This window comes from Henckelia pumila, chromosome 4 (assembly GCF_033568475.1).
Source record: "Henckelia pumila isolate YLH828 chromosome 4, ASM3356847v2, whole genome shotgun sequence".
Taxonomy (NCBI): Eukaryota; Viridiplantae; Streptophyta; class Magnoliopsida; order Lamiales; family Gesneriaceae; genus Henckelia; species Henckelia pumila.
In genome coordinates, this window is record NC_133123.1 from 80,275,469 (window position 1) to 80,301,890 (window position 26,422).

General features: G+C 38.4%; 1 protein-coding gene across 1 annotated transcript; it reads left to right on the top strand.

The window, feature by feature from the left end:
- The first annotated feature begins 1,576 nt into the window (after positions 1-1,576).
- On the top strand, positions 1,577-24,880 carry LOC140861324 (serine/threonine-protein kinase STY17-like). Its single transcript, XM_073264333.1, has 4 exons — positions 1,577-1,833; positions 24,057-24,358; positions 24,442-24,584; positions 24,704-24,880. Exons 1-4 carry the CDS (start codon positions 1,577-1,579, stop codon positions 24,878-24,880), a joined length of 879 nt encoding a protein of 292 aa, XP_073120434.1.
- Positions 24,881-26,422: the final 1,542 nt, after the last annotated feature.

The window sequence follows — 26,422 nt, forward strand, 5'->3', positions numbered from 1 at the left end:
ACTAAGGAGTTGGACTTCTTAAATAAGAGTAAGGGAGTAGGATTTCCTAAAATGACATAGGGATGGACATTTTTGGAAACCACTGAATTCGGATTCAGGAAAATTTATTTTGACTTTAAAACGTGCAGAAATGGTTTCTGTGCACATTGGTGAAATCGTTTCATCAATCGGAGTCACGATGAATTTTATATTAATTTCTGAACGAGCGGGCTTTGCTTGTCGGGCCCCAGCTTATGACTAATGGGCCCTAAGGTGTTAGTGGCCTGCATTATAAATAAGTTATTTCAGTACAGAAATTACACACAATAGGTCATAATTTTTGAGACAGAGCAAAAATCGAACCCTAGCCTCTCTCTCAACAAATCGGCCGAACCCTCCCCCTCTGCCCGAGAAAATTCCGGTCTGTGATTTTGAATCGCAGTAAGGAATAACGAATCAAATTCGTGTATTCTCTTCGCAGAAAACTTCTGATAGATTTTCTAGTGCAATCTATCAGAGGGATTAAACCTCTGTTCGTGGACCTGATTGAAGGCGTTCATCGGTTCCAGGGAGAGACAACAAGAGCAGAATTGTTCTGTTGGTGTCCATTAATCTCGTTGCGAGATTTGAGGTACAATTTATTTAATTGTTATTTAAATTTTACACACACGTAATTCAATCGATGAACGGTTGATACCCATACCATGGAAACGTTCCATGAAAATTTTTAAACTTCCGCTGCACCGGGTATCAATCGTAATTGGTCTGGGAACTCGCCAGTTTTCTAACATGTTCGACATGTCAGATATAAACTCTCTACCTACTTGTGAATCTTGTCTGAAGGGAAAAAATGACCAAGACTTCCTTTAATGGGAATGTAGAACGTGCACATGGTCTTTTGGATTTGATCCACACAGACGTATGTGGCCCGCTAAATGTTAGCACTAAATATGGGCAGTCCTACTTCATTACCTTTACTGATGATTTTTCGAGGTATGGGTATGTTTATTTGATGAAATACAAGTCTGAAGCATTTGAAAAGTTCAAAGAATTCAGATCTGAAGTAGAGAAACAATTGGGTAAAAGTATTAAAACACTCCGATCTGATCGAGGTGGAGAATACTTGAGTACTGAATTTTTGGACTATCTTAAAGAGAATGAGATTCTCTCACAGTGGACTCCACCAGGAACACCACAATTGAATGGTGTTTCTGAACATCGAAATCGAACTTTGATGGACATGGTTCGATCTATGATGAGATTCACTGAATTGCCTAGATCGTTTTGGGGCTTTGCGCTTGAAACTGCGGCAATGTTGTTGAATAATGTCCATACAAAGGCAATGGATAAAACACCATATGAGATATGGATGGGAAAGGTTCCCAAATATTCTTATCTGAGAATATGGGGATGTCCTGCTTACGTGAAGTAGACAGTGGGAGACAAATTGGATAGTAGATCCATTTTGTGCTACTTCGTGGGATATCCAAAGAACTCTGTTGGATATTATTTCTATCATCCAAAGGAAGCAAATGTGTTTGTTTCTAGAAATGCCACCTTCTTGGAGAAGGAGTTTCTATTAGATAGAAAAGGCAAAATGATAGAACTCGAGGAAATTCGAGATACACCCACGACTGTAGAAGTTGAACCCAATCTCCAACAACCAGTAGTTGAGTCACACATACCTAGAAGGTCTGAAAGAATAATCAGACCGCCTGCAAGATATACGCTTCTTCATGAACAAGGCCATGATGAGCCTAATGATGGATGCGATCCACGAAACTTCAAAGAAGCAATATCTGATGCTGAATCATCTAAATGGCTTGAAGCTATGCAGTCCGAAATAGACTCCATGTATTCGAACCAAGTATGGACTTTAGTAGATCCACCTGAGGGAATTGTTCCCATAGGATGCAAATGGATTTACAAGAGAAAACTTGGGGCGGATGGGAAGGTATTGACCTTCAAAGCAAGATTAGTGGCAAAAGGCTATACTCAAAGACAAGGAGTTGACTATGAGAAAACCTTTTCACCAGTCGCTATGTTCAAGTCAATTAGAATATTGCTAGCCATAGCTGCATGGTATGACTATGAAATATGGCAGATGGATGTGAAAACAGCATTCCTCAATGGAGACATTAAAGAAGAGATCTATATGTCTCAACCTGAGGGTTTCACATCAGTAGGAAGTGAGCATAAGGTATTCAAACTTCAGAGATCGATCTACGGTCTCAAGCAGGCATCTAGGAGTTGGAATCTCAGATTTGATAACACTATCAAAGAGTTTGGTTTTGTTAAAAATCCTGAGGAACCATGTGTGTACAAGAAAGTTAGTGGGAATGCAGTGACATTCCTAGTACTTTATGTTGATGATATCCTCCTCATTGGGAATGATATAGGATTATTGCAATCAACTAAAGTATGGTAAGCAAGTAAATTCTCCATGAAAGACATGGGTGAAGCATCTTATGTATTGGGAATACAAATCTATAGAGATAGATCAAAGAAGATGCTGGGGCTCACCCAAGTCATGTATATTGATACCATACTTAAAAGATTCTCTATGGAAGATTCCAAGAAAGGATACTTACCAATGTGTCATGGTGTTACTCTATCAAAATCAATGTGCCCTAAGACTGATGAAGAGATAGAGATGATGACACGTGTTCCCTATGCGTCAGCAATTGGTAGTATCATGTATGGTATGATATCAACGCATCCTGATATAGCATATGCTCTGAGTGTTGCAAGCAGATATCAGGCTAACCCTGGTCCATTGCATTGAAAAGCCGTGAAAGATATTCTTAAGTACTTGAGAAGGACTAAGAATTTGTTCATGGTTTATGGGGGTGGAGAATTAAAATTGGAAGGCTATACTGATTCTAGCTTCCAATGTGACGTGAATGATTCGAAATCGACTTCTGGTTTTGTATTCGTGCTTAATGGTGCTGCTGTCTCTTGGAAGAGTTCCAAGCAAGACACAGTTGTGGATTCCACCACTGAGGCCGAATACATAGCAGTATCTGCTGCAGCCAAAGAGGCAGTTTGGATGAGGAATTTTGTCCAAGAGTTGGGCGTTATTCCAAATGGAGTTGATCCAGTCCCGGTGTACTATGACAACACTGGTGCCATTGCTCAGGCAAAGGAACCAAGGTCTCATCAGCGATCCAAACACATACTGAGGAAATTCCACATCATTCGGGAGATTATGGGAAGAGGAGACATATCTATCGAGAAAGTTGCCTCTGCAGATAATGTTGCTGATCCACTAACAAAGCCCTTGCCAGGACCATTGTTTGAGAAGCATCGCGAAACAATGGGATTAAAACTAATGAGTAGTTGGCTTTAGGGCAAGTGGGAGATTGTTAGAGTAGATGCCCTGCAAGCCAAATGTTGGTCAAGGATTTTATTGACTCAAGTGTAATAACAATCTTTATTTTAATATAATTAATCTTTTATCTGGCATTTTCTTTATCTGTATACCCATGAAAGTTGCATAGATAAAGACCTTGAATATACTATAGTAAGATATGAGGTTGTACATGTGATGGAAATCATGAAACACATATTATTAATTACTGTATATTCTAAATCAAGTTCCTAGTCGATTGAGCCGTTCGAAATAAGGATAAGGATCGCTCGAGCTCGAGACTAGAATCTGTGATGATGTGTACCACGTTTCATTGGTATGGACATAGAGATGTTCAATCATACAGATTGATTCTCATACGATGAGTTCACTGAACTACCCTCCCTCGGACTTCCCAAGTGGTTATCATTCATCGAGTGGATAAGTCCGTGGTTATGGTTGTACACCATTAGTCCTTACGACCCGGGACAAAACTGAGGCTCTACATGCTAGGACTTTACTTTGACTCATTTACCGACTTCATGAGGGTCATCAGGTGGCGAGGTTGGGTACAGTTGTGACACATGTAGGAGCCAGTGCATTGTAGTCGGGGATTCACCTCTCACCTACGGGTGTGGATATCCTATGTGATAAAATGAGATAATAGTGCATGGAATCTCTGGCCAGAGTGTAAGATGTGTAGTAGAGTAAAGTGTTTACCAAGTTACACATGCGATGCCACTATGTATTCTCAAAGACATCACATCGTTATCGAAATTCACGTGCAACCCTCGATGAACCAATGGTTGCAGTTTCGATCGGGATATATGAGATGAAGGGACTGTACTGTACGTTAACCATAATCGACTAGTTCTTGCAGGCACTATCAGTGATACCTAGGGAATCATGGGGCGGTGCTACTTAACGCTCTTACCATGATTCGATGGGTTAAATCAGAAATGAGTTCTGACATTTTATGATCAAGGAGTTGATGCATAGAATGAGGCTAATAAGGGTAAGCCTGGACCCACAGCTAGCTGTATCCCTGAACCATTGAGGGTTACACAAGTACTGGTTTTCCTGTTCCCGTTGAGATAATAAATTCAAAGAGTTGAATTTATGATGAACAAATTTGATTGGATCGATAGATAAGCTTTATAAATGGTTTATAAAGGCTTATAGAAATTTTGAGAGCAAAATTAATTAAAAAGGTTTAATTAATTTTTCCGAGTTGGACTCGGATTTAAGGACTCATACAATATATATAAATGCATATATATAGATATATATATATATATATACAATATATATATGGATATATATAATATATATATTTATGATAGTGGGACCTTATGTTTATAATAATATATTTATATATATTATATATATATATATATATATTATATTATTATAATATTAAAAAAAAAGTTTAATGAGTTGTCGGCAATAATAGCCGACAATCTCATTTAATCCCTTCAATCAATTGATTGAAGGGATTGACAAAAGAAGAAAATTAAGTGCATTGGATACACAAAAATTTTTTCGTTCTCTCTGCTCGAAGCTCTCAGAAAAGGCAGAGAAAAGAAAATGTTTCTTTGCTGCTAAAAACTCTCTTCTCGGCCAGTCATCTTCTTCATTTTTCAACGAAAAATTTCTTCTTCTTTTAAGTGCAATTTAGAAGAGGAACAGGAAATCCGGCTCGTGGACCTGATTTGAAGAAAGGAGGAAAAATCCAGTTGATTGTTTGTAGGGATTTACAACAAGAGCTATTTTCGAAATTGTTTCGAAATAGTTGGAGCCATCGTCAATCTTTTAAGATTGATAGGTAAAATTCATGAAACTGAAAGAGTGGGTGCCCGGTGAGCCAACTTGTGGCTAAGGGCTTTGATGAATCTTTGTATAAACAATCTTTTCTTTAATATAATTTACACTTTTATTAATGGCAATGACTTTATCTTTCTTCATATTGTTATATTGTGATATACTATTGTTGTTTTGATAAAGACCTTGAATATACTATAGTGTATGTAAGATGTGGTAGTACATGGGGATGTCTATCATGAAACACATCTTATAGTCACTGTATATTCTAAACTGTTCCTAGTCGATTGAGCCGTCCGTTAATAAGGATAAGGATCGCTCGAGTTTGAGACTAGCATTTGCGATGCAGAGTACCACGTTTCATTGGTAAGGAACATAGAGATGTTCGAAGCATGCAAATGGATATTCATACGATGAATGATCGAACTACCCTATCCGGACTTTCCAAGTGGTTATCACTTATCGAGTGGATAAAGTCCGCGGTTTTGGTTGTACAGCATTAGTCCTTACTACTTGAAACATCATTGAGACTCTATATGCTAGTACTGTGCTTTGACTCGTTTACCGACTCTATTGGGGTCATCAGGTGTCGGGATTGGGTACAGTTACGACACATATAGGAGTCGATGCTTTGTTGTCAAGGATTCACCACATACTTGCGAGTGTAGATATCCTATGCGATCTGAGGAGATATTAGTGTGACGAATCTCTGGCCAGAGTACATGATGTGTTTTAAGAAATGGTTTCTTAGTAGCACATGCGATGTCACTATTTGATCTTCAAGATGTATTGCATAGTTATCGAATCTCGAACGACTCTCGATTTACCAATGGTTGTTGATTCGATCGGGATATATGGATGAAGGGACCGTACTGTACGCTAACCAAAATCTATTGGTTCTTGTAGGCACTATCAGTGATACCTAGGGAATCATGGGGCGATGTTGCTAGGTGCTCTTACCATGATTCGATGGGCAAGTCGGAAATTGTTGTTCCGAGTCACAAAGAGTTGTGAGCCAACAGCTAGCTGTATCCCTGAACCATTGAGGGTCACACAGAGTAATGGATTTTTAATCTCCGTTGAGATAGTTAAATTTAAAGAGTTAAATTTAATGAACAAAGAAGTTGGACTTCTTATTTAAGAGTAGAGGAGTAAGATTTCCTAAAATGACATAGGGATGGGCATTTTTGGAAATCACTGAATTCGGATTCAGAAAAATTTATCTTGACTTTAAAAGGTGCAGAAATGGTTTCTGTGCACATTGGTGAAATCGGTTTATCAATCTGAGTCACGATGAATTTTATATTAATTTCTGAACATGCGGGCTTTGCTTGTCAAGCTTGAAGGGCCCTAAGCTGTTAGCAGCCCACATTATAAATAAGTTATTGCATTACAGAAATTATATAACAGGGTCACAATTTTCGAAAACCTAGCTGATTTTCTCTCAAAGTGGCCGCCCCCCCTTCCCTCTCTACTCGGGAAAAATCCAGCCTGTGAATTTTGAATTACAGTCTGGTTTAACGGATCAAATTTGTTAATTCTCTTCGTAGAAACTTCTGATAGATTTTCTAGTGCAATCTATCAGAGGGATTAAATCTCTGTTCGTGGACCTGATTGAAGAACAGTTCGTCCATCAGTTCCAGGGATATACAACAAGAGCAGAGTAATCTGTTGGTGTCCATAATCTCGATTTGAGATTGGAGGTAAAAATTTATAATTGTTATTTAATTTTTACACACACAATTTAATCGTAAAGTTTTGATACCCATTATGGAATCGTTCCATATAAAATTTTTAAACTTCCGCTGCACCGGGTATCAATTCTGATTGATCTGATCGCAGTTCTCCAACAGTGGTATCAGAGACAGGTTGCTCAGATCAAGCGATTAAATTAATCGATTGTACAAAAATTTTTAAGCCTCGATTTTTGAAACAAAATAAATTTTTTAATTAAAAATTTTTCGGGCAAAAACACGGGTAGCGATTTGATCGCTGCCCGGGGGGGGGGGGGGTAGCGAGAGTCGCTGCCCCAGGCAGCGCTCGGCGCTGCCCGGCCCGAGCCCCTTTGGGGCGCGGGCAGCCCGGAAACGTCCCGGGCGGCCCGCGAAAAATTAATTTTTAATTTTAAAATTAAAATTTTAATATGTTAAAATTATATTTTTGGTTCGATCGAAAATTGTTTTTGATTGGTCCACGAGGCATCGGATCGAATTGTTCGAGTCCGAAAATTTTAAAATTGATTTTTGGATAAATTTGAATTTTTTGAAAATTTATAGATTTTATCCGTTAAATCAGATTTTATGAAATTAATTATTTTTGGTACAATTGATGATAAGATATGATCTTATGGAAATATTGAGTAAAATATGATTTTATGTATAAAATTGGATTTTATATGTAAAATATGATTTTATTTGATAAAAAGATAAAATATGATTTTGTATGTAAAATAAGATTTTATATATGGAATATGATTTTATCCTTTTAAATTTAAAATGCCATTGCATGTTATCCAATAAATTATTTTGAATTAAATGTTATTGGATAAGGATGATCGATTGCCATGACCAATTTTGTAGGTGTATGTTAGGAATTTACATTTGTTTTTATTGTTGTTGGATTTATTAATGGGCCTGGTTTATGGCCCAATATGAATTGTCATATGTAATAAAAGTGGGCCTGGTTTATGGCCCGTTCCCACCCCTTAAAATGTATTCCCTACTTGTCATTGTTATTTATTGTAAATACATTAGATTTAGTGGGAGATGAAGATTTGAAGACGGAGGTGGGCCCAGCAGACAATAAAGACAGAAGAAATGTAAATTGGAAGCACAATGTAATAGGATTTCATTGCATACCTGCATATTATCTAGGATTGGACTAAGACTCGTGATTGGCAACCACGGGTCGATTAGAAATGGAATCGATCATCCTATATAATATATAATATTATTGTTGTATGCATGTTTTAGACAAAATTGTGTGAATCCGGCAAGTATACAAAATTTTAAAATGATGAAACAAATTTTCAAAATTAAAACCCCTCATTTTAAATATGATTTAAAATTGATATCAAGATAAATAAAGGAAATTTAAATATTGTTTAAATGTTCCTACCTTCCATCAACGATCAATGTATGAGATGCTACCCGCGGATACGGTCCGGCTCATATTATTGGGGGGGGCCCGTTCGTCGGAAAGCTGTACATTGGATCGACACATGTTGTAAGTTGGGTGGAACTCCCATGGGATCGGCTCATATTATTGGGGGATCCACGTGGCGACCGTCCATCACAACTTAATATTGATGGGTCATCTTGACATGTCACAATAAACGGCGTCATATTATTGGGCCCTTATTGGACATGAGGTAAAAACGTGGAGGTTGCTTTGGAAGAAATTGGGCTCTACCTTTTGAAAATTATGGTTGGCTGATATTATTCGGGACCATAGTTTGTCAATTGGACTCCATGTTCTCACTAAGGAAAACAGTTTTCCGTTTTCACTAGAGGGCAGTGAAATCGTTAAAATAGTGGGAGTGAGATTCATAAAATAAATTTCGCCTATTTTATGTCTTAGTAAATTAATTAAACAATCATCGATAATTGTCTGTTTCATCTCAGTATATCATTATGATGAATCTTCATAATCCACTATTCTCTATTCTCGAACAAAATAAACTTACTGGCGCAAACAATACAGAATGATTCCATAAGTTAAGATTGTCCTAAGTTCGGAAAAGATTTTCTAAGTGTTAGAAAAGGCTTCTCCGAAAACAGCCCCGGCTGATGTAACTGCCGAAAGGTTGGCCGAACTAGAGAAATGGTTGGACCATGATCTCAAGGCCAAATGTTACATGCAAAATTGGACAAGTCTAAACAAGTTTTCCATCACTGCAAGAAACCCGGTCATTGGAAACGTAACTGCAAGGAATACCTCGAGCAGTTGCGAACTGCAAAGGGTATGTTTTACATTGAAATAAATGTTTTTCTTAATACTACTTCTTGGGTATTGGATACCAGATGTAGATCTCATATTTGCAATGAGTTGCAAATGATGACAATAAGTAATAAGCTTAGAATGGGTGAGACCCAGCTGAGGCTCGGAAATGGTTCTAGAGTTGAAGCTAAAGCTGTAGGAGACGTTTATTTAATTTTGCAGAACGATTTTAAGTTACTTTTGAGAGATGTTTTATTTGTTCCAGATTTGATTAAAAACATTATTTCTGTTTCTATGCTTGATAGAGATGGTTATTCTTGCAATTTTGTGAATGGGATTTGCAATATTTACAAGAATGAATGTTTGATTGGAAATGGACAACTTGAAAACGATCTATATAATTTAAAATTAAAAGACGTTCCAATAAATTATGTTGATAAACCGGTAACAACAAACAAAAGGAAAATCGATAGTCAAAACCCGGCAAACCTTTGGCATGCTAGGCTAGGTCATATTTCCTCAAGGAGGATGAACAAGCTAGTGGGAGAGGGCATGTTTGATATGTCTGATATTAACTCTCTACCTACTTGTGAATCCTGCCTGAAATGAAAAATGACTAAATCTCCTTTTAAGGGGAAACCTGAGCGTAGTCAAAATCTGTTGGATTTGATCCATACAGACGTTTGTGTTCCATTTAGAATTGGTACTCAATATGGCCACACCTACTTCATTACCTTTACTGATGATTATTCTAGGTATGGGTATTTATATTTAATGAAATATAAGTCTGAAGCATTTGAAAAGTTCAAAGAATTCAAGGCTGAAGTAGAAAACAAGCTAGGTAAAGGTATTAAAGAACTTCGATCGGATCGAGGTGGAGAATACTTAAGTACCGGGTTTTTGGACTATTTGAAAGAGAATGGGATTCTCTCTCAGTGGACTCCTCCTATGACACCACAGCTGAATGGTGTATCGGAGCGTCGTAATCAAACTTTGTTGGACATGGTTCGATCCATGATAAGCTTCACTGAGCTTCCACCTTCGTTTTGGGGCTATGCGCTTGAAACGGCGGTATTGTTGTTGAACAACGTCCACACTAAAGCAGTGGACAAAACACCATACGAGTTATGGAATGGCAAAGCTCCTAAGTATTCGTACTTGAGGATTTGGGGATGTCCTGCTTACGTGAAGCAGACAGTGGGAGATAAGTTGGATAGTCGATCCACCTTGTGTTATTTTGTAGGGTATCCGAAGAATTCAATCGGATATTATTTCTATCATCCTGCTGAAACAAAGGTGTTTGTTTCAAGGAATGCCACCTTCTTGGAGAAGGAGTTCTTATTGGATAAGAAAGGCGAGATGCTGGAACTCGAAGAAATTCGAGAAGAACCCGAAATACAAAATAATGATCCTACACCTCAGGAACCAATAATGGCCACGCCTATACTTAGAAGATCCGAGAGGACTTCTAGACCTCCTATTCGATATGGTCTTCTTCTTGAAGGGGATCAAGATGAACCCGATGTTGGATGTGATCCAAGAAACTTCAAGGAAGCAATTTCTGATGCGGATTCAAATTTATGGCTTGAAGCTATGCAGTCGGAAATAGACTCGATGCATACAAACCAAGTTTGGTCTTTAGTAGATCCTCCCGATGGAATTGTTTCAATAGGGTGTAAATGGATCTACAAGAGAAAGCTTGGGCCTGATGGTAAGGTATTGACCTACAAGGCGCTATTGGTGGCGAAAGGTTATACTCAAAGACAAGGAGTTGACTATGATGAAACCTTTTCACCAGTTGCAATGTTCAAGTCCATAAGAATCCTTATTGCCATAGCTGCTTGGTATGACTATGAGATATGACAAATGGATGTGAAGACTGCATTTCTTAATGGAAACATTAAGGAAGAGATCTATATGATGCAGCCTGAGGGATACACATCCATGGGAAGCGAGCATAAGGTATGCAAGCTTCAGAGATCAATCTATGGTCTAAAACAAGCATCAAGAAGTTGGAACCAGAAATTTGATGAAACAATGAAGGATTTTGGTTTCATAAAGAACCCGGAGGAACCATGCGTGTACAAGAAAGTAGTTAAGGATGCTGTGACATTCTTAGTACTTTATGTTGATGACATCCTACTCATTGGGAATGATGTAGGGATGTTGCAGTCAACAAAGATATGGTTATCAGGTAGATTCTCGATGAAAGATTTGGGTGAGGCATCCTATATTCTAGGGATACAGATCTATAGAGATAGATCTAAGAGAATGATAGGACTTACTCAAGCTACTTACATCGAAACCATATTGAAAAGGTTTTCAATGGATGGGTCCAAGAGAGGACATCTACCTATGTGTCATGGAGTTTCTTTATCCAAGTCTATGTGTCCCAAGACTGATGAAGAGATAGAGAAAATGACACATGTACCATATGCGTCAGCCATAGTTAGTATCATGTATGGGATGATATCTACCAGACTGGATGTAGCATTTGCTCTGAGTGTCACGAGCAGATATCAAGCTAATCCCGGTCAAATGCATTGGAAAGCCATGAAGGACATTCTTAAGTACTTACGAAGGACTAAGAATATGTTCATGGTATATGGAGGAAGAGAACTAAAATATGAAGGCTATACCGACTCTAGCTTCCAAAGTGACGTGGATGACTCGAAGTCAACCTCAGGATTTGTGTTCATGCTCAATGGCGGTGCTGTCTCTTGGAAGAGTTCCAAGCAGGATGTTGGATTGCGCGGCGTTCAGATCAAACAGGATTGATACCCGGTGCAGCGGAAGTTTAAAATTTTTATTATATGGAACGATTCCATATTGGGTATCAAATCTTTACGATTAGATTGTGTGTGTAAAAATTTAAATAACTATTATAAAATTTTTACCTTTAATCTCGAATCGAGATTCTGGACACCAACAGATTTCTCTGCTCTTGTTGTATCTCCCTGGAACCGATGGACGAACAGTTCTTCAATCAGGTCCACGAATAGAGATTTAATCCCTCTGATAGATTGCACTAGAAAATCTATCAGAAGTTTTCTACGAAGAGAGTTAACGAATTTGATCCGTTAAACCAGACTGTAATTCAAAATCACAGGCTGGAATTTTTCTCGAGTAGAGAGAGGGAGAGGGGGCGGCCACTTTAAGAAAAATAGCTTAGGGTTTTCAAAAATTTTGTGCCTATTGTGTGTAATTTCTGTACTGCAATAACTTATTTATAATGCAGGCCACTAACAGCTTAGGGCCCATTAGTCATAAGTTCAAGCCCGACAAGCAAAGCCCGCATGTTCAGAAATTAATATAAAATTCATCGTGACTCCGATTGATAAACCGATTTCACCAATGTGCACAGAAACCATTTCTGCACCTTTTAAAGTCAAGATAAATTTTTCTGAATCCGAATTCAGTGATTTCCAAAAATGGCCATCCCTATGTCATTTTAGGAAATCTTACTCCTCTACTCTTAAATAAGAAGTCCAACTTCTTCGTTCATTAAATTTAACTCTTTAAATTTAACTATCTCAACGGGGATTAAAAATCCATTACACTGTGTGACCCTCAATGGTTCAGGGATACAGCTAGCCGTGGGCTCACAACACCTTGTGACTCGGAACAACAATTTCCGACTTGCCCATCAAATCATGGTATGAGCGCCTAGCAACATCGCCCCATGATTCCCTAGGTATCACTGATAGTGCCTACAAGAACCAGTAGATTTTGGTTAGCGTACAGTACGGTCCCTTCATCCATATATCCCGATCGAATCAACAACCATTGGTATATCGAGAGTCGCTCGAGATTCGATAACTATGCAATGCATCTTGAAGATCAAATAGTGACATCGCATGCGCTACTAAGAAACCATTTCTTAAATCACATCATGTACTCTGGCCAGAGATTCGTCACACTAATATCTCCTCAGATCGCATAGGATATCCACACTCGCAAGTATGTGGTGAATCCTTGACAACAAAGCATCGACTCCTATATGTGTTGTAACTGTACCCAATCCCGACACCTGATGACCCCAATAGAGTCGGTAAACGAGTCAAAACACAGTACTAGCATATAGAGTCTCAATGATGTTTCAAGTAATAAGGACTAATGGTGTACAACCAAAACCGCAGACTTTATCCACTCGATAAGTGATAACCACTTGGAAAGTCCGGATAGGGTAGTTCGATCATTCATCATATGAATATCCATTTGCATGCTTCGAACATCTCTATGTTCCTTACCAATGAAACGTGGTACTCTGCATCGCAAATGCTAGTCTCAAACTCGAGCGATCCTTATCCTTATTATCGGACGGCTCAATCGACTAGGAACAGTTTAGAATATACAGTGACTATAAGATGTGTTTCATGATAGACATCTCCATGTTCTACCACATCTTACATACACTATAGTATATTCAAGGTCTTTATCAAAACAACAATAGTATATCACAATATAACAATATGAAGAAAGATAAAGTCATTGCCATTAATAAAAGTGTAAATTATATTAAACAAAAGATTGTTTATACAAAGAGTCATCAAAGCCCTTAGCCACAAGTTGGCTCACCGGGCACCCACTCTTTCAATCTCCCACTTGCCCTATAGCCAACTAGTCATACTACGTAGACCCATTGCTTCGCGATGTTTGTCAAATAATGGTCCTGGCAAGGGCTTAGTAAGTGGATCAGCGATATTGTCTGCAGAGGCCACTCTTTCGACAGTGATGTCTCCTCTTTCCACAATCTCCCGGATGATGTGGTATTTCCTCAGTACGTGTTTGGATCTTTGATGAGACCTTGGTTCCTTTTCCTGAGCAATGGCACCCGTGTTGTCACAGTACACCGGGACTGGACCAACAAATTCAGGAATGACGCCCAACTCTTGGACGAAATTCCTCATCCAAACGGCCTCTTTAGCAGCAGCTGATGCTGCAATGTATTCAGCCTCAGTGGTGGAATCCGCTGTGGTGTCCTGCTTGGAACTCTTCCAAGAGACAGCACCGCCATTGAGCATGAACACAAATCCAGAGGTTGACTTCGAGTCATCCACGTCACTTTGGAAGCTAGAGTCGGTATAGCCTTCTAATTTTAGTTCTCTTCCTCCATATACCATGAACATATTCTTAGTCCTTCGTAAGTACTTAAGAATGTCCTTCACGGCTTTCCAATGCATTTGACCAGGATTAGCTTGATATCTGCTCGTGACACTCAGAGCAAATGCTACATCCGGTCTGGTAGATATCAACCCATACATGATACTACCTATGGCTGACGCATATGGTACATGTGTCATTTTCTCTATCTCTTCATCTGTCTTGGGACACATAGACTTGGATAGAGAAACTCCATGACACATGGGTAGATGTCCTCTCTTGGACCCATCCATTGAAAACCGTTTCAATATGGTGTCGATGTAGGTTGATTGAGTGAGTCCTATCATTCTCTTAGATCTATCTCTATAGATCTGTATCCCAAGAATATAGGATGCCTCACCCAAATCCTTCATCGAAAATCTACCTGATAACCATATCTTTGTTGACTGCAACATCCCTACATCATTTCCAATGAGTAGGATGTCATCAACATAAAGTACTAAGAATGTCACAGCATCCTTAACTACTTTCTTGTACACGCATGGTTCCTCCGGATTCTTGATGAAACCAAAATCTTTTATTGTTTCATCAAATTTTTGGTTCCAACTTCTTGATGCTTGTTTTAGACCATAAATTGATCTCTGAAGCTTGCATACCTTATGCTCGCTTCCCATGGATGTGAACCCCTCAGGCTGCTTCATATAGATTTCTTCCTTAATGTCTCCATTAAGAAAAGCAGTCTTCACATCCATTTGCCATATCTCATAGTCATACCATGCTGCTATGGCAATAAGGATTCTTATGGACTTGAACATTGCAACTGGTGAAAAGGTTTCATCATAGTCAACTCCTTGTCTTTGAGTATAACCTTTTGCCACCAATCGCGCCTTGTAGGTCAATACCTTACCATCAGGCCCAAGCTTTCTCTTGTAGATCCATTTACACCCTATTGGAACAATTCGATCGGGAGGATCTACGAAAGACCAAACTTGGTTTGTATGCATCGAATCTATTTCCGACTGCATAGCTTCAAGCCATAAATTTGAATCCGCATCAGAAATTGCTTCCTTGAAGTTTCTTGGATCACATCCAACATCGGGTTCACCTTGATCCCCTTCAAGAAGAAGACCATATCGAATAGGAGGTCTAGAAGTCCTCTCGGATCTTCTAGGTACAGGCGTGTCTATCAATGGTTCCTGAGGTGTAGGATCGTTATTTTGTATTTCGGGTTCTTCTCGAATTTCTTCGAGTTCCATCATCTCGCCTTTCTTATCCAATAAGAACTCCTTCTCCAAGAAGGTGGCATTCCTCGAAACAAACACCTTTGTTTCAGCAGGATAATAGAAATAATATCCGATTGAATTCTTCGGATACCCTACAAAATAACATAAGCTGGATCGACTATCCAACTTATCTCCCACTGTCCGCTTCACGTAAGCAGGACATCCCCAAATCCTCAAGTACGAATACTTAGGAGCTTTGCCATTCCATAACTCGTATGGTGTTTTGTTCACTGCTTTAGTGTGGACGTTGTTCAACAACAATACCGCCGTTTCAAGCGCATAGCCCCAAAACGAAGGTGGAAGCTCAGTGAAGCTCATCATGGATCGAACCATGTCCAACAAAGTTCGATTACGACGCTCCGATACACCATTCAGCTGTGGTGTCATAGGAGGAGTCCACTGAGAGAGAATCCCATTCTCTTTCAGATAGTCCAAAAACTCGGTACTCAAGTATTCTCCACCTCGATCCGATCTAAGTGCTTTAATATTTTTTTTTAGCTTGTTCTCTACTTCAGCCTTGAATTCTTTGAACTTTTCAAATGCTTCAGACTTATATTTCATTAAATATAAATACCCATACCTTGAATAATCATCAGTAAAGGTAATGAAGTAGGTGTGGCCATATTGAGTCCCAACTCTAAATGGACCACAAACATCTGTATGGATCAAATCCAACAGATTTTGACTACGTTCAGGTTTCCCCTTAAAAGGAGATTTAGTCATTTTTCCTTTTAGCCAGGATTCACAAGTAGGTAGAGAGTTAATATCAGACATATCAAACATGCCCTCTCCCACTAGCTTGTTCATCCTCCTTGAGGAAATATGACCTAGCCTAGCGTGCCAAAGGTTTGCCGGGTTTTGGCTATCGATTTTCCTTTTGTTTGTTGTTGCCGGTTTATCAACATAATTTATTGGAACGTCTTTTAGTTTTAAGTTGTATAGATCGTTTTCAAGTTGTCCATTTCCAATCAAACATTCATTCTTGTAAATATTGCAAATCCCATTCACAAAATTGCAAGAATAACCATCTCTATCAAGCATAAAAACAGAAATAATGTTTTTAATTAAATCCGGAACAAATAAAACATCTCTTAAAAGTAACTTAAAACCATTCTGCAAAATTAAATAAACATCTCCCACGGCTTTTGCTTCAACTCTGGAACCATTTCCGAGCCTCAGCTGGGTCTCACCCATCCTAAGCCTGCGACTTCTTGTCATCACCTGCAAATCATTGCAAATGTGAGATCCACATCCGGTATCCAATACCCAAGAAGTAGTATTAAGTGAAACATTTATTTCAATATAGAACATACCCTTCGCAGTTCGCAACTGCTCTAGATATTCCTTGCAGTTACGCTTCCAATGACCGGGCTTCTTGCATAAATGACAAACATCCTTGGATTTTTCATTGTTTGAAGCCTTTGTCTTGTACTTTTTCTCGGGTTCGACTTTCTTGGGTGGGGCAGAACGTTTCTTGCCCTTTGTACTTGGCCCCTTTTTAGCCGAAGAAGAGGAGTCCACCAAGAAAGCCGGTTTATCCTTCTTTAATGTGGATTCATATGTCACAAGCATATTGACCATCTCTTCAAGGGTGGCCTCTATCTTGTTCATATTGAAATTTACCACAAATCCATCAAACGAAGAAGGAAGAGACAGAAGTAGTAAGTCCACGTTGAGTTCATGCTCCAACACCAAATCAAGGGTTACCAACTTCTGTATGAGCCAAATCACTCGTACCCCATGATCACGGACCGAAGTCCCTTCACGCATGCGACACGTCATTAGCTCCTTTACAGTAGCGAACCTTTCAGCCCTCGATTGAGCCCCAAAAAGTTCCTTGAGTTGAACGTGAATGTCAGCAGCATTCACGGTGTCCTCAAATCGCCTCTGGAGTTCATCAGACATCGAGGCTTGCATATAGCATTTGGTCTTGATATCATGGTCCCACCATGTATCAAGCTTGGCTAACTCCTCTGGACTTACGTCAGCTGGGGCTTCCTTCGGAGGAGATTTTTCTAACACGTAGAGCATCTTCTCCGAAGTCAAGACAATCTTCAACTTGCGGAACCATTCCGTATAGTTGGCGCCAGTTAACTTATTTTGTTCGAGGATCGAGAAAAGTGGATTACGCGAATTCATTGTATGAAATACTGAAAAGAAACAGACAAATATCAGTGATTGTTTAAGCAATTTACTAAGACATAAAATAGGCAAAATTTATTTTATGAATCTCACTCCCACTATTTTCACGATTTCACTACCCTCTAGTGAAAACGGGAAACTGTTTTCCTTAGTGAGAACATGGAGTCCAATTGACAAACTTATAGTCCCGAATAATATCAGCCAACCATAATTTTCAAAAGGTAGAGCCCAATTGCTTCCAAAGCAACCTCCACGTTTTTACCTCACGTCCAATAAGGGCCCAATAATATGACGCCGATTATTGTGACATGTCAAGATAACCCATCAATATTAAGTTGTGATGGACGGTCGCCATGTGGATCCCCCAATAATATGAGCCGATCCCATGGGAGTTCCACCCAACTTACAACATGTGTCGATCCAATGTACAGCTTTCCGACGAACGGGCCCCCCCAATAATATGAGCCGGACCGTATCCGCGGGTAGCATCTCATACATTGATCGTTGATGGAAGGTAGGAACATTTAAACAAATTTAAATTTCCTTTATTTATCTTGATATCAATTTTAAATCATATTTAAAATGAGGGATTTTTAATTATAAAAATTTGTCTCATCATTTTTTTTAAAAATTTTGTATGCTTGTCGGATTCACACAATTTTGTCTAAAACATGCATACAACTATAATATCACATATTATATAGGATGATCGATTTCATTTCTAATCGACCCGTGGTTGCCAATCACGAGTCTTAGTCCAATCCTAGGTAATATGCAGTATGAAATGCAATCCTATTACATTTGCTTCCAATTTACATTTCTTCTGTCTTTATTGTCTGCTGGGCCCACCTCCATCTTCAAATCTTGATCTCCCACTAAATCTAATGTATTTACAATAAATAACAATGACAAGTAGGGGATACATTTTTAAGGGGTGGGAACGGGCCATAAACCAAGCCCACTTTTATTACATATGACATTCATATTGGGCCATAAACCAGGCCCATTAATAAAACCAACAACAATAAAACAAATATAAATTCCTAACATACACCTACAAAATTGGTCATGGCAATCGATCATCCTTATCCAATAACATTTAATTCAAAATTAATTTATTGGATAACATGCAATGGCAATTTAAATTTAAAAAGATAAAATCATATCTCATACATAAAATCTTATTTTACATATAAAATCATATTTTATCTTTTTATCAAATAAAATCATATTTCATCTATAAAATCCAATTTTATACATAAAATCATATTTTACTCAATATATCCATAAAATCATATCTTATCATCAATTGTACCAAAAATTAATTAATTTCAAAATTCAATTAAAGGATAAAATATTAAAATTTTCCAAAAATTCAAATTTATCCAAAAATCAATTTTAAAATTTTCGGACTCGAACAATTCGATCCGACGCCTCGTGGACCAATCAAAACAATTTTCGATCGGACCAAAATTAGAATTTTAACATATTAAAATTTAATTTAAAATTAAAAAATAATTTTTTTTCCCGCGGGCCGGGCAGCCCGGCTGCCCCTAGGGAAGCGACGATCGCTGCCCTGGGCAGCGCCGTGCGCTGCCCGGGGCAGCGACCATCGCTGCCCCTCCCGGGCAGCGATCCAATCGCTGCCCGGGTTTTTGCCCGAAAAAAAAATATTTGTACTTTAAAATATTTATTTTGTTTCAAAAACCGAGGCCTAAAAATTTTTGTACAATCGATTAATTTAATCGCTTGATCTGAGCAACCTGGCTCTGATACCACTGTTGGATTGCGCGGCGTTCAGATCAAACATGATTGATACCCGGTGCAGCGGAAGTTTAAAATTTTTATTATATGGAACGATTCCATATTGGGTATCAAATCTTTACGATTAAATTGTGTGTGTAAAAATTTAAATAACTATTATAAAATTTTTACCTTTAATCTCGAATCGAGATTCTGGACACCAACAGATTTCTCTGCTCTTGTTGTATCTCCCTGGAACCGATGGACGAACAGTTCTTCAATCAGGTCCACGAATAGAGATTTAATCCCTCTGATAGATTGCACTAGAAAATCTATCAGAAGTTTTCTACGAAGAGAGTTAACGAATTTGATCCGTTAAACCAGACTGTAATTCAAAATCACAGGCTGGAATTTTTCTCGAGTAGAGAGAGGGAGAGGGGGCGGCCACTTTAAGAAAAATAGCTTAGGGTTTTCGAAAATTTTGTGCCTATTGTGTGTAATTTCTGTACTGCAATAACTTATTTATAATGCAGGCCACTAACAGCTTAGGGCCCATTAGTCATAAGTTCAAGCCCGACAAGCAAAGCCCGCATGTTCAGAAATTAATATAAAATTCATCGTGACTCCGATTGATAAACCGATTTCACCAATGTGCACAAAAACCATTTCTGCACCTTTTAAAGTCAAGATAAATTTTTCTGAATCCGAATTCAGTGATTTCCAAAAATGGCCATTCCTATGTCATTTTAGGAAATCTTACTCCTCTACTCTTAAATAAGAAGTCCAACTTCTTCGTTCATTAAATTTAACTCTTTAAATTTAACTATCTCAACGGGGATTAAAAATCCATTACACTGTGTGACCCTCAATGGTTCAGGGATACAGCTAGCCGTGGGCTCACAACACCTTGTGACTCGGAACAACAATTTCCGACTTGCCCATCAAATCATGGTATGAGCGCCTAGCAACATCGCCCCATGATTCCCTAGGTATCACTGATAGTGCCTACAAGAACCAGTAGATTTTGGTTAGCGTACAGTACGGTCCCTTCATCCATATATCCCGATCGAATCAACAACCATTGGTATATCGAGAGTCGCTCGAGATTCGATAACTATGCAATGCATCTTGAAGATCAAATAGTGACATCGCATGCGCTACTAAGAAATCATTTCTTAAATCACATCATGTACTCTGGCCAGAGATTCGTCACACTAATATCTCCTCAGATCGCATAGGATATCCACACTCGCAAGTATGTGGTGAATCCTTGACAACAAAGCATCGACTCCTATATGTGTTGTAACTGTACCCAATCCCGACACCTAATGACCCCAATAGAGTTGGTAAACGAGTCAAAGCACAGTACTAGCATATAGAGTCTCAATGATGTTTCAAGTAATAAGGACTAATGGTGTACAACCAAAACCGCAGACTTTATCCACTCGATAAGTGATAACCACTTGGAAAGTCCGGATAGGGTAGTTCGATCATTCATCATATGAATATCCATTTGCATGCTTCGAACATCTCTATGTTCCTTACCAATGAAACGTGGTATTCTGCATCGCAAATGCTAGTCTCAAACTCGAGCGATCCTTATCCTTATTATCGGACGGCTCAATCGACTAGGAACAGTTTAGAATATACAGTGACTATAAGATGTGTTTCATGATAGACATCTCCATGTTCTACCACATCTTACATACACTATAGTATATTCAAGGTCTTTATCAAAACAACAATAGTATATCACAATATAACAATATGAAGAAAGATAAAGTCATTGCCATTAATAAAAGTGTAAATTATATTAAACAAAAGATTGTTTATACAAAGAGTCATCAAAGCCCTTAGCCACAAGTTGGCTCACTGGGCACCCACTCTTTCACAGGACACCACAGCAGATTCCACCACTGAGGCAGAATACATTGCAGCATCAGCTGCTGCTAAAGAGGCCGTTTGGATGAGGAATTTCGTCCAAGAGTTGGGCATTATTCCGGAAGTTGTTGGTCCAGTCCCGGTGTACTGTGACAACACGGGTGCCGTTGGTCAGGCAAAGGAACCAAGGTCTCATCAAAGATCCAAACACGTACTGAGAAAATACCACATCATCCGGGAGATTGTGGAAAGAGGAGACATCACTGTCGAAAGAGTGGCCTCTGCAGACAATATCGCTGATCCACTTACTAAGCCCTTGCCAGGACCATTATTTGACAAACATCGCGAAGCAATGGGTCTACGTAGTATGACTAGTTGGCTTTAGGGCAAGTGGGAGATTGAAAGAGTGGGTGCCCGGTGAGCCAACTTATGGCTAAGGGCTTTGATGACTCTTTGTATAAACAATCTTTTGTTTAATATAATTTACACTTTTAATAATGGCAATGACTTTATCTTTCTTCATATTGTTATATTGTGATATACTATTGTTGTTTTGATAAAGACCTTGAATATACTATAGTGTATGTAAGATGTGGTAGTACATGGGGATGTCTATCATGAAACACATCTTATAGTCACTGTATATTCTAAATTGTTCCTAGTCGATTGAGCCGTCCGTTAATAAGGATAAGGATCGCTCGAGTTTGAGACTAGCATTTGCGATGCAGAGTACCACGTTTCATTGGTAAGGAACATAGAGATGTTCGAAGCATGCAAATGGATATTCATACGATGAATGATCGAACTACCCTATCCGGACTTTCCAAGTGGTTATAACTTATCGAGTGGATAAAGTCCGCGGTTTTGGTTGTACACTATTAGTCCTTACTACTTGAAACATCATTGAGACTCTATATGCTAGTACTGTGCTTTGACTCATTTACCGACTCTATTGGGGTCATCAGGTGTCGGGATTGGGTACAGTTACGACACATATAGGAGTCGATGCTTTGTTGTCAAGGATTCACTACATACTTGCGAGTGTGGATATCCTATGCGATCTGAGGAGATATTAGTGTGACGAATCTCTGGCCAGAGTACATGATGTGTTTTAAGAAATGGTTTCTTAGTAGCACATGCGATGTCACTATTTGATCTTCAAGATGTATTGCATAGTTATCGAATCTCGAACGACTCTCGATTTACCAATGGTTGTTGATTCGATCGGGATATATGGATGAAGGGACTGTACTGTACGCTAACCAAAATCTATTGGTTCTTGTAGGCACTATCAGTGATACCTAGGGAATCATGGGGCGATGTTGCTAGGCGCTCTTACCATGATTCGATGGGCAAGTCGGAAATTGTTGTTCCGAGTCACAAGGAGTTGTGAGCCCACGGCTAGCTGTATCCCTGAACCATTGAGGGTCACACAGAGTAATGGCTTTTTAATCCCCGTTGAGATAGTTAAATTTAAAGAGTTAAATTTAATGAACAAAGAAGTTGGACTTCTTATTTAAGAGTAGAGGAGTAAGATTTCCTAAAATGACACAGGGATGGGCATTTTTGGAAATCAATGAATTCGGATTCAGAAAAATTTATCTTGACTTTAAAAGGTGCAGAAATGGTTTCTGTGCACATTGGTGAAATCGGTTTATCAATCTGAGTCACGATGAATTTTATATTAATTTCTGAACATGCGGGCTTTGCTTGTCAGGCTTGAACTTATGACTAATGGGCCCTAAGCTGTTAGCATCTCACATTATAAATAAGTTATTGCATTACATAAATTATATAACAGGGTCACAATTTTCGAAAACCTAGCTGATTTTCTCTCAAAGTGGCCGCCCCCCCTTCCCTCTCTACTCGAGAAAAATCCAGCCTGTGAATTTTGAATTACAGTCTGGTTTAACGGATCAAATTCGTTAATTCTCTTCATAGAAACTTCTGATAGATTTTCTAGTGCAATCTATCAGAGGGATTAAATCTCTGTTCGTGGACCTGATTGAAGAACAGTTCGTCCATCAGTTCCAGGGATATACAACAAGAGCAGAGTAGTCTGTTGGTGTCCATAATCCCGATTCGAGATTGGAGGTAAAAATTTATAATTGTTATTTAATTTTTACACACACAATTTAATCGTAAAGTTTTGATACCCATTATGGAATCGTTCCATATAAAATTTTTAAACTTCCGCTGCACCGGGTATCAATTCTGATTGATCTGATCGCAGTTCTCCAACAGAAACACCCTACGTACATTTATTTAAACCATACGAGTGTCTAAGCATATTTTGAACGTCAAAATAATTTTTAAACTTTCGCTGCGCCTTGGGCACGATAGAGATCTGAGATCCAACAAGTTTCAACGCCAACTGATACTTGTAGTGACCCGAACTCTGTTTTACTTAATTAAAATATCTAAACACGTTTAATATGGTAAAACATGATTTAAGGGATTTATTTTGTTAAAACCAAGTGGAAAATCATGTCCAGGATGTCTGAAAGTGGTCAGGAAAGTTCATAGACCCATGTAGTTCAGATCCATCTGAAGTGGTTCGGGATCAGACGGTGAGATCGAACCTTCCGATCGTAGTTTAGACCTTCCGAACCAGAGCAAACACGTACTCTAATGTGTTGTCAAAATGAGGTTGACAAGTGACAAGTTTGGACCTTTAGAATAGGAGTTCGGACCTTTCGAACTACATGCATAGTGAGGTGCCAAGCTGTTGGAGACACGTGAGATGAATGCAAGATCGGAACATCCGAATTGTTCGATCAGAGCTTCCGAACGAGATTAGAACTTCCGAAGTGCAGATCGGATAGACGTTGGATCGTCACCCAATTCCTGACAATGAATCTAAAAGATTGGCTCCATGGTTCGTGGAAAAGGCACAAGCAAAGAAACATCCCACTTCCACCCTTCAAGGATAGACTTGCAAAAGCATTGGAGATTGCTCAAGCTATGCAATATCTCCACCAAAGCAACCCAAAGATTGTTCATCGTGATTTGAAGCCAAGCAACATTTTCCTGGATGATGCTTTACATGTCAGAGTAGCTGATTTTGGGCATGCCCGCTTCTTGAGTGATGGAGAAAAGGCGCTCACAGGGGAAACAGGTACTACGTGCATGCATGGAAATTTAATTAATTTCATCCATCATATATATATTAATGCATGCATTGCATATATGTTTCTGCAGGTACTTTTATTTATATGGCTCCTGAGGTGATTAGTTGCGGTGCTTATGACGAAAAATGTGATGTCTACAGTTTTGGTGTCATATTGAATGAACTAGTGAGTGGTGAATATCCCTACATCGATACAGATTATGGTCCTTCAAAGGTAGGTATTCAAATTAATTAGCTAGTAAGTACGTACTGGTGTAATATATATATATATTAATCATGAATGAGTCATATATTTAATTTTTTTTAATTATATATATATATATGCATGAACAGATAGCTCTGGAAGTTGCAGAAAATGGACTAAGGCCATCAATTGCCAAGGCTGGAACATACTTGGAGGAGATGATCATTGAACTCATACAACAATTATGGGATCAAGAACCTGCAGCCCGACCTTCTTTCAATGAGATCACATGCAATTTGAGAAATATATTGGGCGATAATATATAACTCAGAGTAGGTATTAATCCTTTGTTGAACAATATTCTGATCTGTAATCGTGGACTCAAGCATGCTAGACAATTTGACACATCATAAGCTTTATTACTAGTTTGCATTATGTTTTTATACTCTCTTATCTACATGCATCAACTTATAAATAAGTTGCAATGCAGTTTCCAAGGTAGAAATATTTAATGAAAATTCTTCTTCAAGTTGATTTTTATTTGTCAATCAATCTCTACACCTCTCATGTCATTTGTAACTGACCGGTCTTTTTTCATTTGTCAATCTATCTCTACGCCTCTCATATCATTTATAACTCACTAGTCTTTTCTGTCGGGAAATTAGCGAAAATAGTATAGTTCAAGTTATGATTAGTCGGATTATAATATATCCATTCGATCTCACATAGACTTACTATTTACTTATTAAAATTTTAAATGTTTGTTTAAGTTAGACTAGATAAATATATGGAAGAGAATAAAACTATTAATCTATATTACGCCTAACTAGGACAATTTCCAATTGAATCTCACAATATTTCAATGATTAAGAATAATTTAGAAATTTCACTTTGTGTGTCTTTCATATTAGTGTTATATCTAGTATATGTAAATTAAAATAACAAAGTCATACTTTTCACACTATAATACTTGAAATAACTTTCATCAAAGCTACAAGAACACATCAAAACTTAAAAGAAACATGAAAATCTTGTATCGAACTCAAGAACTCGACAAAAACGGCTTACGTTTCACGATCTCGTAACATCATATATAATTTCATGCTCTTGAAACTCTTAAAAATCATGCATACATACCTCAAGATACATAATTTCATACCAAAATAATTATATCTTGAATGGTGGTTTCAAACCTTTAAAATACTTGCACTTGCCTTTGTTCTCAAAGAACCGAATTAACTTGGACCTTGGTAGAGATCTAGTCTTACTCAAATGAAATCGATACATGCTCAAAAGGCAGCCGAAGGAAGATGAAATCCAGGAATTGGTTCAGCTGTTCCTAAGCTCAAAATAAAACTTTTACATGGTGAGAAGACACCAAGAATCAAAGGTAAAATATAAGAAGAAATGGAATAAAAATCTGTGCAGAAACATCTTCAAGAAGGCTTTGATCTAGGCTGAAATGACCATAAAAAATAGTGATATATTCATGATTCAAATCGAAGCTACGGACGAATGAAATATAACCCTTCAAACGGATTGAAGTTTAGACATCGGATGAAGGAGATATGAGCCATCTACTGCAGCTGCTCAAAGGGAGGCGATTTTGGAGGATGAAGGTTGAGAAAATGAAGAGAAGAAGATGGAGGAATGGAGAAGATGAGGGAAGAACGTGAAGATAAGGAGACAAGGAACAAAATAATGGCATGGGGTAGGGAATTATAATGATAAGGGGCGGTGGTTGGGAAGGCTACATCAAACGTAGTCTGCCCAACACCCTCAAACTTGACTAATAAAATTTTTTCCTCCCGGTTCTTGAAATAAAACCATAGCAATATTATACTTAATTAAAATACTCGTAGAATTAT